Here is a 14340-nt window from a genome sequence, read left to right on the forward strand (position 1 = left end):
CTAGGGCAGATTTATTGATTTCCGTCTATACAGCACTTTGTCGCAGCTACTGTTGCTTTAAAGTGTTTTATAAATAAAGAAGTAGTAGTAGATTAAATCAAAATCAACGGAAAAAAATTATTCTAATTGTTATTAAAGGGGATGGGTGTACAACATGATATACGGAACTAGCTAGAGACGGTTAGCCTTGCTTTGCATAAGGACTGAATGCCAGCAGAAATGAATAGTCTACATGGAAAAAGCACAGTCAGTATATGGGGAAAGAGTTCATTTGTTGTTAGCTGGACTGTTAGTACTTAAAAACCATGTTTGCATAAAAAATAATAAGCAACAACTGAATGCCAATAAAAGTCCACCCATCCATCCATTTTCTATACCCGCTTCATCCAATTTAGGGTCGCAAGGGGGACTGGAGTCTATTCCCAGTGGAATTGGGCGAGAGGCAGGGTACACGACAGGTTGCCAGTCCATCACAGGGCCACACAGAGACAAACGAGACACACAACCATGCATGCTCACACTCACTCCTAGGGACAATTTAGAGTCACCAATTATCCTGACGTGCATGTTTTTGGTCAGTGGGAGGAAGCCGGAGTACCCAGAGAGAACCAACGCATACACGGGGAGAACATGCAAACTCCACACAGAAAGGCCCCAGCCGGGATTCGAACAGTACAAAATAGTGACTCAAATCTACAATATTTTGACTTAGTTTTGTGCAGTTGGAGGACACTGTGACCGGCCATCCATAGTCGAGTCATGTATTTGTTAATGCTGGATACAAGAGGAAATGTGAAAATCATACATGGGGACTTCCAATTAATGCATAACAGTATTCATTTTAATATTATCATTACAGCATAATTTGGAGGACAGACACGTGAGTGGCGTCAACATTCCCATCTAAGTATCAGTGGTGTCAAACACCTGCTCTCAGTCTCGTAATAGAAACCTCATGTTTTCATTGCACACAAGACAGGAAAAAATAGGCTTATGTTCCACTAAGCACTAATATTAGTTTATAAATCTTACAGAGCGCAAAAACACATAGTTTGTGCACACACAGACCACAATAATGGGGAAAAAAAGGGTCTCACGTATGGTTAGTTTTGCCTCATTCACTTAAAAACTAGAAAATGTCATATTTATTGCCGATTTATTGTCCATAAAATATCCCCTTTGGGCTCTCAGATAAAATGTCTCCTGGTGACACTGAAGGTGGTGCATGTTTCACCAAAATATTTCACAGAAATGGAAGTTTTTGAGAGTATTTCCTCTTTAATGCATACAGCAGAATGTTGAGCTTTACGACTCGTGTAAAATGGTCAGGACAGAATTAAATAAAAGTATGGTTTACATATCAGCTTATCTCCTCAGACGACCTTTAGTTTTTTTCTCATACTGATTTTGGGATGGGGAAACAAAGTTTTGTGCAGTGTTGGAACAGTGGGGAGGACTCACTTCCATATATACATGAATTTTCGTGTAGATCAGTTCTGCCGAAAATAAGACAAAACGACCTCGACAAAAAAGAAGACGCTTCCTGAGGGAGAGACAGAGAGGAATTTGGTAAAGAAAGGGAGCTGAAGATGAAGACAGAAGAGAAAATGTTTGAGGCTCAAATCTTTCCTTATTTGAAACCGTCTCTTTACTGCTGGACTCCCGGGTGGCTTTCCCGGGCGTTTTATGTATAATTTAATGCAATGTGCAGAGATAAAACCTCCAATAAAGGCTGCAATCTATAAGCTCTTCACAGCGCATTACGTTTTATTCATCAAATTAGTTTTAGTTGGTTTGGTATCCCCTGAGCCGTTTTTAAAAGGTTCAGATGAAAGGACTACATTAATTTTGCCACTAATCAGTTAAATGACAGCTCCAAGTGACAGCAATGCCCTCCTTGATTTCTTTTCCACGCCTGTTTCAGCTCTCCCATCCCTGTTTGCTCCCTGCACGATACGCAACATATATCTTGCATTTTTCATTACACACTTGAACGTTTCTTTAAATTTGACACTGTGTTTTACGGTACAAGATGAAAATAAGGCAAGAAACTGAAATATCCAGGCCAAAAATGTGACCAAATATTGCAGCAAAATGTGCCATGCACAAAGAATTTCTCTCAAAGGGAATTTAGCTTTTGTGAAACAAACTAGTGCACAGTGCAGATAATTTCGGCTAATATTTGTAATCCTCTAAGCTGAGTTTCACATTTGTTTTCATTACCAACTAAACCAGAAAAAGGGCAATTAAGTTGTCTCTGTATCAAAGTTTCCTGGTTGTGACTCAACCACAAATCAAAATCGTCTGACTTCTTACAGTCTAAAGCTGCAGGTTTCATGAGGGAATAGAAATGCCTCGTACCTACATAAGTGTGTTTGGTCCGTCTATTTATGGATTTAAACTTTCTGGCACAATGTCCGGCCCCTTTCTGAAATCCTCTGCAAAAGTTAAATCATTTCAACGTAATTGAGCCAATGAATAACAATGAAAGCCAGAGTTTTGCGCATCTATCAGAGATTATGTCTGGTTGACTCGCACACGACCACGCATGTACTGTATGTTGAAGTGGGGAGTAAACGGCAGGTTTAATGTTGGGAGAGATGGAGGACTTACTGAAGCAGGGAGCGCCTTGGGAAAGTGAAGGTGCCCTGAGACAGGCGGTCCACAAAGTTCAGCTGGATCCTCTGGAATTGCTCACATTTCAACATGATGAAGTCATACTTGAAGACCAGGAGAGAGTTGTCTGTGATGAGGACGAGACGCTCCTTTTCATTGTTCCAGTGATCTACCCTGAGACAACCACACAGTGAGTGAGATAGTAATCCTTTTGTCAACATCAACACAAAAATCCCCTCCACCAACGACAGGTCGCTTTAAACATTTATGAGGAACTTGAAAACTAAAAAAGTGTAAATATCAATGATCACAAGAGGCTCTTTGCAACTTTGTCAAATCTTGCTGGTATAAGAGGGATTATTAGGTTTGAACAGACAGGTGGAGTCCATGCAGCTTGAGTTTTACTGTCATTAATCAAGAGTCATTTCCATTAATAATGATAAAAAATATAATAAAACAGTCATAGATAGAACAAATGATATAAATAGAATAAATCACTAACAAAAACAAACCAAAAAAGCATTATTTTGATGCCAAAATGGTTTACACAGAGTTTGTAATTACAGATAATTAAATTCATTTTGGGCATCTAATTTTCGAGCAGGAACCCCAGAGAGACTCCTAAACAGGTTAATTCACAACAGGTCAGTAACATGATTGGGAATAAAGAAAAAGAGCACCTTAAAGAAGCAGAGCCTCTCAGGTGTAAAGATGGGCAGAGGTTCAACGATCTGCAAAAAACTGTGGAACAGTTTCAGAATAATGCTCCTCAATCCAAAATTTCAAATACTTTTTTTTAATTTTAATTTTAATTTATTTTTTTTGGACTTATATGCCTTAAATGGACAGGACAGTTCAAGAGAGACAGGAAGCAGGGGGCAGAGAGAGGGGGAAAGACATGCAGCAAAGGGCCTTCCGATGCGGGACTCGAACCGGGGCCAGCTGCAGTGAGGACTGTAGTCTCTGTACATGGGGCGTCTGCTTAACCCACTATGCCACTGACCACCCCAAAAATTTCAAATACTTTGAATATTCCACCGTCTACAGTATGGAACAGGTTAAGACAAATATGAGGAGTTCATTAATGCAAAGGAGTTGTGTGTTAACTGTGTTTAAGAACAGTGTTGATGGAAAAAAGGCAAAACCATGAACTTCAAAGCTCCTGTGCATTTTCTAATACAGCCCAGACTATACTTTACATCTAGTTTTGTTGTTCTATCTTATTTGTTTCTTTTCTTTAACAATCCAATTCCAGTTTTTATATAAAAACTATGGAATAAAGTTCATTGCTCTTTCAAAGGGTCTACCTGAATTATTATGCTCCTAAATTAATATCTCAGTGGTACTCTAATAAGATATCGACCACAATTACTGCAATTATTTATATAGTTGAAAACAAAAGTAGTGATTGTGACAGGACTAACAGCACGCTGGGAATTAATGCCCCAAGAGAGATTTTTATTCCGTGCATTTGGGTCCTTCTGTAAGGTTCAGATCAGATGTTAAAATTGTATAAGAGGTTATTTTAGGTTCACACACACACACACACACACACACACACACACACACACACACACACACACACACACACACAAATATGTATTGCAAAGCTGCTCAATTATGTAATGTACAAGTTTCCCAATTTCCAAAAGTGCCTTTGGCAAAGGTCGTACAATATGCATGCAAGCCTTTGAAATTCCTGAAATTTTTATTTCTAAAAGTAAAAAAAGAAATGAAGTAAAGTCAATTGAACAGAAACACATTTGAGAGCAACAAAGCAAAACCTGCTTTATCATCTATCCTTAAAATATAATATAACCAAAAATTTCTGCTGTAATAACTGAAATCACTTAAAATCATCATTTATCTCTTGCACACTCAACCTTAATTCCTTACAGCTGTACACACACATTTGATTCATGGTGACGTGGATTCTCTCAGAGTGGTTCTCTTGCATACGGGCCACAGAGTTGGGTGCACGTGGCCGACACTGAGTGAAACACTCTTGATTGCAGCTGGCAACCATAGGCCAAAAAAAAGGAAAGTTCACTGAACAGCTAAGGCATCATGTGAAAGGTGTGGGTGAAGAGCATTGACTTGACTAATGAAATGAGTTAACCTTGACCGGGCAGGAGCATGACAATACAGAGGTGTTGCAGAAATCCAGGATCAGTGTGTGGGTGGACCAACACGCTTGCTGCCACTTGGGCCTGACACAACAATGAGGCGCTACTTAGGAAAAAGACACTGAGAACTGATGGGAAATACCTTTTTGTAGGTCACTCTGCAGATTCTTTGTTATAAAATATTGTGTATTCTAACAAAGAATCTGCAGAGTGGCCTGTGTACCACAATTATTTGACAGAATATAGTCAGTTTTTCTGTCGTAATCATTGAGCATGACATTAAATCCATCATCTCCCACGGTTTTGGTATCGTAGAGGAAAATGTTACAATAGCAATCATACTAAGAACAAAAAGTACTTGCCCTTTCTTTCTTATCAAATCAAATCAATTTGTATAGCACATTTCATGTATAAACAATTCAAAGTGCTTTACATAAAATAAAAGCATTGCAGCAGGGAGTGGAAGAAGCATTAAAATACATAAAATAATATAAAGAAAAACAAATAAAATAATTTAAATTAATTTAAAAACAAGCAACAGTCTAGATAAGTTAAAAGATACCGTCCAGATTTCATGCATAGACACATGAGAAAAGAAATGTTTTTAACCTGGATTTAAAAATGTCTACATTTGGTGAAAGTTTAATCTCCATCGACAGTTTGTTCCACTTGTTTGCAGCATAACAGCTAAATGCTGCTTCTCCATGTTTAGTCTGGACTCTGGACTGGACCAGCTGACCTGATTTAGATCTTGGATCTAAGAGCTCTGCTGGGTTTATATTCTCTGAACATATCACAGATGTATTTTTGGCCTAAACCGTTCTGGGATTTGTAAACCATCAGTAGGCTTTTAAAATCTATTCTGTGACTGACTGGAAGCCAGTGTAAAGACTTTAAAACTGGTGTGATGTGTTCAGATCTCTTAGTCCGGGTTAAAACTCTAGCAGCAGTGGATGAAGAACCTGAAGATGTTTAATGCTCTTTTTTGGGAAGTCCAGTTAAAAGACCATTACAGTAATCGAGTCTACTGGAGATGAATGCATGGATGAGTTTCTCGTGGTCTTTTTGGGAGAGAAAACCTTTAATTCTGTTGATGTTTCTGAGATGGTAAAAAACTGCCTTGGTGACAGCTTTGAGGTGACTGCTGGAAGTCAGATCTGAGTCTATCAACACTCCAAGGTTACAAACTTGGTCAGTGATTGTAAGGTCCCGAGTCTCAAGATATTTACCAACGCTGACCCTCTTCTCTTTGCTACCAAACAGAATGATCTCAGTTTTTTCTTCATTTAATTGTAGAAAATTCTCTCTCATCCAGGTGTTTACTTCCTCCAGACACTGACACAGTACGTCTGCTGGGCTGCAGTCGTCTGGTGACAGAGACACATAAAGTTGTGTATTGTCTGCATAACTGTGATAGTTGATGTTAAAGTTCTGCAATATCTGACGCAAAGGGAGCATATAAAAGTTAAACAGAAGAGGTCCAAGAATTGACCCCTGGGGGACTCAATTTTTAAAAAGTCGGATGGTATTATGTCCAGAGTGCAAGTGGTTGATTTCAGATGCCGAACTGTTTCCTCTAGGATTTTTAAATCAACAATATTAAATTGTGACATAACGTCAGAGTTTTTTTCTAGGTTTTAGACACAGATTAGTTTTCTTGTTTGTCTGTGTTGCGTGAATGTTTTGCCTAATCGTTTTGATTTTTTGGCTAAAAAAGTTGGCAAATTCGTTGCATTTCTCAGTGGAGAGGAGGTCTGGGTTTGACTGTTTAGGAGGATTTGTGAGTTTTTCAACCATAGCAAACAGAGTTTGAGAATTGTTGACATTCTTATTAATCATTTCAGATAAATGCAGCTGTCTGGCCTTGCACAGCTCATTGTTATAACTACGCAGGCTTTCTTTGTACAGCTCATAGTGAATCTGAAGCTTTGTTTCCCTCCATTTACGTTCAGCTTTCCTGCATTCTCTTTTCAGGTTTTTGACCGTAGTGGTGTTTCTCCATGGGGTTTTCTGTTTGATCAAGGTGCTCTTGATTCTTATCGGTGCAACAGCTTCCATTACATTCAAAATTTTTAAGTTGAAATGATCCAGCAGTCCTTCAACAGACTCTGCGCTCATTGTTGGTAACATAGCTATGGCCTCCCTAAACTGAGCACTTGTGTTCTCATTGATGTACCTCTTCTTAACTGAGAAGCTGGTTGTTTGAACATTCTGAATGATAAATAAATCAAATAAAATACAAAAATGGTCAGATAAGGCCAAATCAATAACCACACCAGAAGAAATATCAATACCTTTAGAAATGACCAGGTCCAGAATGTGACCTCGAAGGTGGGTAGGTTCTGTTACATGTTGCCACAAACCAAACATGTCCAGCACAGAAGAAAATTCTTTGGCATTACCATCCATCATGTTATCTATGTGAATGTTAAAATCCCAGGTCAAGATAAAATGGTTAAAATCAGTTGAAATAACAGACAATATTTCAGAAAATTCATCAATAAAACTTGCACAGTATCCTGGAGATCTGTAAATGAACAGGATTTTAGGAACACTCTTTAAAATAAAACTAAGATATTCAAAAGAAGTGAATTCACCAAATGAGATCTCTTTACACTGGAATGTATCTTTAAATAAGGCAGCTTCTCCCCCACCTTTCCTCCCATTTTGGCATTTTTCCATAAAACTAAAGTTTGGGGGGGCTGCTTCATTAAGAACAGTAGCACTTGTGCTCTCTGTTAACCATGTTTCTGTCAGAAAAAGAAAATCTAAATTGTGTGAAATTATGAAGTCATTAACCAACAGTGACTTATTGGACAGAGATCTAATATTAAGGCAGGCTAGCTTTGTGGAGTTTACACTGGTCTCTGTTGTATTCTTAGTTGTACGTGGTACCGTTAACAGATTAGATAGATTCACCCAGCAAGTTGATAGTTTTCGATTCCTTCTTTTACTAACTAATACAGGAATCCTATTGGGTCCCAGCTTGTTCTCAGAACAGCTGTCAGTAGTGGGACTTCTATAGCAGGGACCCTGAACGCATCATGGCATGGTATCTTTGTTTTGAACTGTGCAATCTTTGTTCTGAACTCTGGATGTTCTGCTGCTCCTTGAACATCCTGCACATCCCCTTGTGCCCTGCTCTGCCAGGACAGATGATGTAAGAGGAGGAGGGGGTGCCCTGCGTTTCTTGGTTGATGGTGGTCGCTGGAGTCCTTGCTGGGATAGAGACATCCTTTGGAGACCTTGGGTGATGTGGAGTAAAGGGTCTGGTGAGGGGGGAGGGCTGGGGGTTGTTTGCCTCGCTGCTGTGTCCTTCACTCTAATCTGTACAGTCATGTTTGGGTTTGCCGTCCCAACAGCATGACGTAAGTGTGCACCAAGTAATCTGCATCCAGTTCGATTCGGATGCACGCCATCAGGTCTGAAACGCTCCTTACAGTTCCAAAAGATATTAAAGTTATCAATGAACTTAACCCCATGGGCGATGCATGCATTTGACAACCATGTGTTTAGGCCAAGAAGTCTGCTGAAAAGTTCAATTCCTTTACCCACAGTAGGAATGGGGCCTGAAATGGAGACACGGTGTGCTCCATAGTGACACAGTCTCTCCAACAGCAGAGAAAAGTCTTTCTTCAGGATCTTAGAGCCTGTCTTCCTTCTCAAAATATCAAAAGACCCTGTGTGGACAATGATCCCCGTGCCATCTGGATGAGTAGACAGAATGGTTGGCAAAATATCTATCACTTCCCTGACTGATGTGTCAGAAAAAGTTATATTTTCCGTCTTTGCCATTCTGACATGCTGTGTTATAGAGTCCCCGATTAGAATGGTGTTTATTGCTTTTTGTGTGGAGGTGTTGATCGGTTCTGTAGTCCTCACCTTGGTTGTGGGATTTGGGCTTCTCCTGATGATCTGGTCAGCCCTTGGCTGAATTTTGGGGCCATTTCTCTTGTTTTCATTCATGTTTGGGTTACATTCATCATCACACACTCTATTTTGAGTCAACAGATTGTATCTATTATGCAATGGAACTTCAGGTGGCGGAGTGAGTGATGGAGGTTTAGGTTTTGTGCTGGGATTACCTCTGCGACGGACAACATGAGACCAGATCCTGGCTGGGGTTGATGACTTTGATTTGGCACCAACACTGTTCAGTGGGAGATATCAGTCAGACCATCCGGTTTGGGAGATATTCCATTGTCATTTGGACACATCCAGGGAAGTGTGTCAGCCAGGTCTGCAGTGTGAGATTCCACATCAGCTGTGATCCCGTGTAGAAAGTGACAGCAATTCGGCAATTCTTGAATTGCCGTCACTGAAATCTCTACATGTGAAAGAGTTACACATCACCTGCTAACATGTCCTGGTTGCAGTACGTAGTCGTGCTATTTTTTAATCTACAAAAGATAAAATCAACTAGTTGTGGAGTAATGGAATTTTTTAGGAACACTGTCATATTTCACTTTAAAATAACTCAGCGTATAGCAATGCATTGAGATGCCATAGAAAAGAGGGTCTGCACCCACGTCACTGTTCCATCTAGACAACATAAAGAAGCCCCCATAAGTGGCAAAAACATTCAACGTTACTGCAGTTGATAGTCATCGGAATTGGAGTACAACAAGGGAATGTAATCTTAAATTAAAGTTTTTTTGGCCTTGAAAAGGATCTTTGTGACATATCAAAGAATTTGTGGACCAAAGACATTCACATCTGACCAGAAATCGGGTCTCCTGATAGTCATACGTACCTCTTTTGTACGCAGCTCATGTTATATGTGAGCAGAGTAATGACTTGTGACACAGTTAAAATGTTCAGGGGGCGCTTTTTGCTGTTTTATCGTGGTTTCTGAGAAGCTTTTTTCCCCACTTACCACCTTTATAACTTTGGGAAAACATTTGATTTGCAGACCTGGTGAAGAAGATTAGGAGTGTGGTTTAATCCACGCCCATAAAAAAAAAACAACGGTAATAAACTTAACCCATTTAGGCCTAAAACGCCTAGAAAAGAATACCTGTAAAACCTATGGGCGATTTCAGAAAGACCCCCTAAAACCTGAAGTTTTTCTGGAAATTCAGCAATTGTGTCAACGCCTACTAAATGATAGATTTCTCAGCCTCTGTAGCAGATAGAAACAAAATTCAAAAAGTATTTGAGAGCTTACACCTGTGGCTTTCTTTGGAAATTGAGTTTATTTACATACACCTTCATGAAAATAGAAAATGTAAAAAGTAAAGTGCAGGAACAGCACTATTTTCAATAAAAAAAACAGTAATGAAATAAAATAAAAAGTAAAGTGCAGGAACAGCGCTATTTTCAATTAGAAAACAGTAATAAAATAAAATAAAATTTAATTTTATATTTAAATTATTTTAATCGCCAGTAATCTCTTCGTACTGGCAGCACAAGGAGTCCCATGCCCATACACATTCTAATAAACGTTTTCATCTCCGGCACAGTTACATATGACCACCTTGCTATCTTTGCTCGAGCTGGAGTCTGAAGTACCTGGTCACTGTATCTATTCGTCTCAGAAACGAAATGCGCCCAAAGCTCCTCAGTAAAAATATGATTAAATGCCTGCAACGGTGTGGCATCTGCAGGTAAATCGACTTTCACCCCTGGTGTGCGGTTGAAATCTCTCCGTCGATCACGGTGGTAATTGTCAGTCTTCCACTCACATTCAAACCCTTCAAAATCATCCTCGTCGTTATCGTCATCTTCAAACACATGTGCTAGCCATAAATCTCGATCAATTGGGTCAGCACATTCATCAGCATCATCCAAGCTAAGAAACTCCTCACAATCGCTACCGTCTGAAAAAGACGTGTACGCTTTCCCGGCCTTAATGGTAGAATAACGCAACAGCGCCCCCGGCTTTAAAGGTAGAAATACGGCAATGCTTTCCCGGCCTAAATGGGTTAATCTGATCTATTAAGTCACTTTCTGCACAAATGCGTAATGTTACAGTAAAGTTATCATGTCCACCGGACTTCTAACCCTCATCTGCACTGCAGACCAAAAGCAGCGCTCCGAAACACATTATTTACATCAAATGCAAAACACTGCAGATGCACAAATCTTAAAAGGGGGATGCAAAATAGCCAAACAACAGGCTGACAATAATGTATTTCACTATCTATCTAAGAGTTCACAACATATCTTTGTTTCTCGGCCTGAATTCCAGTGCGCTTGATGAATTGCAGCAATCCATTTGGCTCTCTGCTCTTTACTTTTTGTATGTTTATAACAAAAAAACGCCAACTTATTTCTCAATCTGTCTGTACAATTGAGTGCACAACAGTTCTTCCCCATTATAGAGAGTTTTCGATTCAGTCAAATAGTTTAGAATCATTGAGACAGCTGTCTTGTTGTCACTCAGTGGGACATAACCCCGCACAGTCACATCAATAGAAATAAGTACGTATTTGCTTATATATACATACGTGTTTGTGGCAAAATATATCATCTGTACTGCCAGGGTTGGGATGACATGTTTGAATGAAATGCTTTACTGTTGTATGTAAAGACCACATTTAATAACCATTTTAAACCTCCCTGTGAATGATTTGTATGAATATTATTAGATGTTTAAAACAATATTCTTGTACATATACAGTCATCATTTGTGATGTAGATGTAGCTTATACAAGGTAACCAAATCCTCATATGCACATACGCTGGTAATTCATGTAACAAGTCTCCTCTCAACTTCACGTTGACATATATAACAGAACATGGTCTCATGAACTCACTCTGCCATCAGCCAGATGCTGCAAACGCTGCCATCCACCTCCCTTTTCACCAGAGCTTCGACATCTTTGATGGCCTGATCAAGACTGCCAGGCTGAGGAGACAAAAATGCAAGAGTGTCACTCTCTAATTTTCCATTGTGACAATCACAGCATGTGCAAAGAAAGCTTACAGCGTAATCTTGGAGGCAGACATGCAGCTGGGACTGGTAAAATGTCAGCTTCTCGTAAAAAAAGAAAAAAGAATAAAAAAAAATAAATAAATCACACTAAACAAAAGCATGACACAGAGGGATCTCTAAATAAAGAAAGCCGAATACGTCAACATCTGAGTAACTGAGGCATTTGTACTCACTTTGGTACATAGTTCTGCGTGCTATGCATTCACTGTCAGCTATGAGCTTTTTTTGCAGATGCTACTCTATTCTTGCAATATGTTTCATTATTTCAATGTCAACTTGGAGAACTGTGCTGACCTGGCCTGGCAACATGGCATATATTCCTCCCACAGACCACTGTGTTGGGCAACAAATGTTCCTTAGCCAATTTTTCCAATTACAACCAAAACGTTTTGCTTAGCAACTCTAACCAAGTGATGCTATTTTCTAAAATCAACCAGAAAGTGAGAGGTTTTGTTGTAACACGTTGTGCTTACATGTAACCAAGGCAACCAGCATATTGGCACCCATGGAGGTGACAGTCGTGTTGTTAATAAATGTGTTACAGACCTATCCATGATCATTTTGAAACCCTAATCAAGTAATATTGCTCAACTAGGAAGTGACAAAAGTGTTTCAGTAAAGTGTTGTCATATTATAAACAGGACGTTGGTCAACCCCTATATGACCATTTTAGTTGGAGGACTCGTAAATTTACTGTTCACATTTTTGGATACTTATTTAGAGTCTTCCTGAGATCACAAAGACAACAACTGTTGGAAAAACAAACAAACAAAAAAAACAACTCTTCAGCCAAGGGTTCCCAGGGTTGACCAAGGCCCCTACCCAACCCTCTGGCTAACCCACACACCCAATGGTGGAATCCTTCAGAAGGCTACAAAGTGAATGTAGCACACGTTTCTTTACAGAGAGTGAAAAAAAACAGTAGAAACAAGGAGAACCATTAAAAACAACACCTTAAAAACTAAACCCTACCCTATCGCAGCTCCAACCTACCTCCAAGCCCATAAGCACTAAAGGATTGCCATCTAAATTTAAAAAACAAGCAGACAATAAAACCATTTAAAACAAAGTACAAAGGAGCTGAAAAGCTGATTAATTTAGTAATTTACAGAATGTGTTAAAAATAACAGATAAAACAAATAAAAAAAATGCTAAATTAAATTCAATTAAAGGAATTCAATTAGATTTCATTCATCAACAGAAAAGAACAAATCTAGCAAGAAAACCAGCTAAAATCAGGGATAAATAAACAAATAACTAAAACTGAGCAGAGCAGCACATATTCTTTAGTCATTTTGTGTTCTTTAAATACAGACTTCTCATGACTTTCATCAACTATTCTGACTTATCAGCTAAGTTTAATATTAGGAACAGCTCCTGATCTAATTTGATCAGTCAAGGGTTACATAAACACAATGTGTTACAGGAAGAAAAATAAGTGATGTTATACCCTATATCTATGTTCCACACAGGCAAATTATGAATGAGACATCAGTGTTTGTGCTACTCTAATGAGAGTTATGATCTGAGCTTGGCCACTGTATTGATATGTGAAGTTCTATGTTTAAATTACCTCCGCCACTGTAGCTCTTTAAATCACCTGTATAACAATAAAGGAGGCAAATAAACTGAAATTAGTCCATGATTTTGGCCCAAATAATACCACATACAGCCAAATGTGGCTAAAAAAATTGGGTAAACCAAGAAAACCCATTCGAGATATAATTTCAGAGATACAACTAAAGTTACAGTCCAAAATGTTCTTCAAATAACAGCAAGTCAACATTCTAATCCACATTATAAAATCCTGTTGGCCACAGCGCTTCAGTAAACAACATTAAAGTGGCAGTATAATAAGTTATTCTGTAACATTACTGGTCTTTACCCGCAACACGAAGAACTTTCTGATTTTAAACTGCTCCAGGCAGGAATCCTGAGTGAGGGAGCCGCGCTGGGAGCCGTTTTCCCCGCAGTCTGACTGCTGCTCCCCCGCTTCCTCTGCGCGGTGTTCGGTTGGCTCAGAGTCCGCCGGTCCGCCGGAAGGGGAGCTGAGCTGACCCTGCTGGTCCTCAGCGGGAGCTCTTTCCTCCTCGTCTGCCATGTTGGGGCTTCAAAAGAACTTTGACAGAAGATGAAAACACAAGAGTATAGCTTGTTATGGAACAATGCGGGTGGTTGGTAGCTTCTTCCAGGCTGAGAGGCTTTTGTCAGCAAGTGAATGTTTCCTTCCAGTGACAGTTAACAGATTTAACATGAATTGAAACTATAGTCAAGATATAGAAAGTGAAAATATAGACCTTTCACTGATGACCGAGGCCGTGGTAGATGTTAAAAGCTGGGTATAAGGACGCCAGCAGCAACAGGTGCACAACTTCCTTGTTCCGTGTCCTGCATTTGTTTAAGAGGGCGTGTCAAATCTGATACCACCATCTTAAACTTAATGAAAAGGCAACAGCATGTGTTCCCTCAGAGTTTCTATCAAATATAGAACCATGAGCCAGATTTACTTACACACACACACACACACACACACAGGAAATGTGTGGAAACATCTTTCAGTACTTTGATTTTTGTGCCTGGTCCTGTTGCTTTTCTGAAGAATTACACATTGTGATTTACTGAAGTTTGGGGTAGGTCATTTACTGTTGACTGCACAATCAT

At 39.4% G+C, this 14340-nt stretch overlaps 1 protein-coding gene across 1 annotated transcript in view; it reads right to left on the bottom strand.

Moving 5' to 3' along the window:
- The window catches only part of tprg1 (tumor protein p63 regulated 1), a 44239-nt gene extending 30177 nt beyond the window's left edge, over positions 1-14062 (bottom strand). The window contains exons 1-4 of the mRNA XM_075484836.1: positions 13977-14062; positions 13565-13798; positions 11501-11592; positions 2614-2790 (exon numbers count right to left, since the gene is read on the bottom strand). Coding sequence (XP_075340951.1) covers positions 2614-2790; positions 11501-11592; positions 13565-13780 — 485 coding nt within the window. The 5' untranslated portion in view covers positions 13781-13798; positions 13977-14062. The remainder of the gene's footprint in view (positions 1-2613; positions 2791-11500; positions 11593-13564; positions 13799-13976) is intronic.
- Positions 14063-14340: the final 278 nt, after the last annotated feature.

The sequence above is a fragment of the Odontesthes bonariensis genome, chromosome 15, assembly GCF_027942865.1.
Source record: "Odontesthes bonariensis isolate fOdoBon6 chromosome 15, fOdoBon6.hap1, whole genome shotgun sequence".
Classification (NCBI taxonomy): Eukaryota; Metazoa; Chordata; class Actinopteri; order Atheriniformes; family Atherinopsidae; genus Odontesthes; species Odontesthes bonariensis.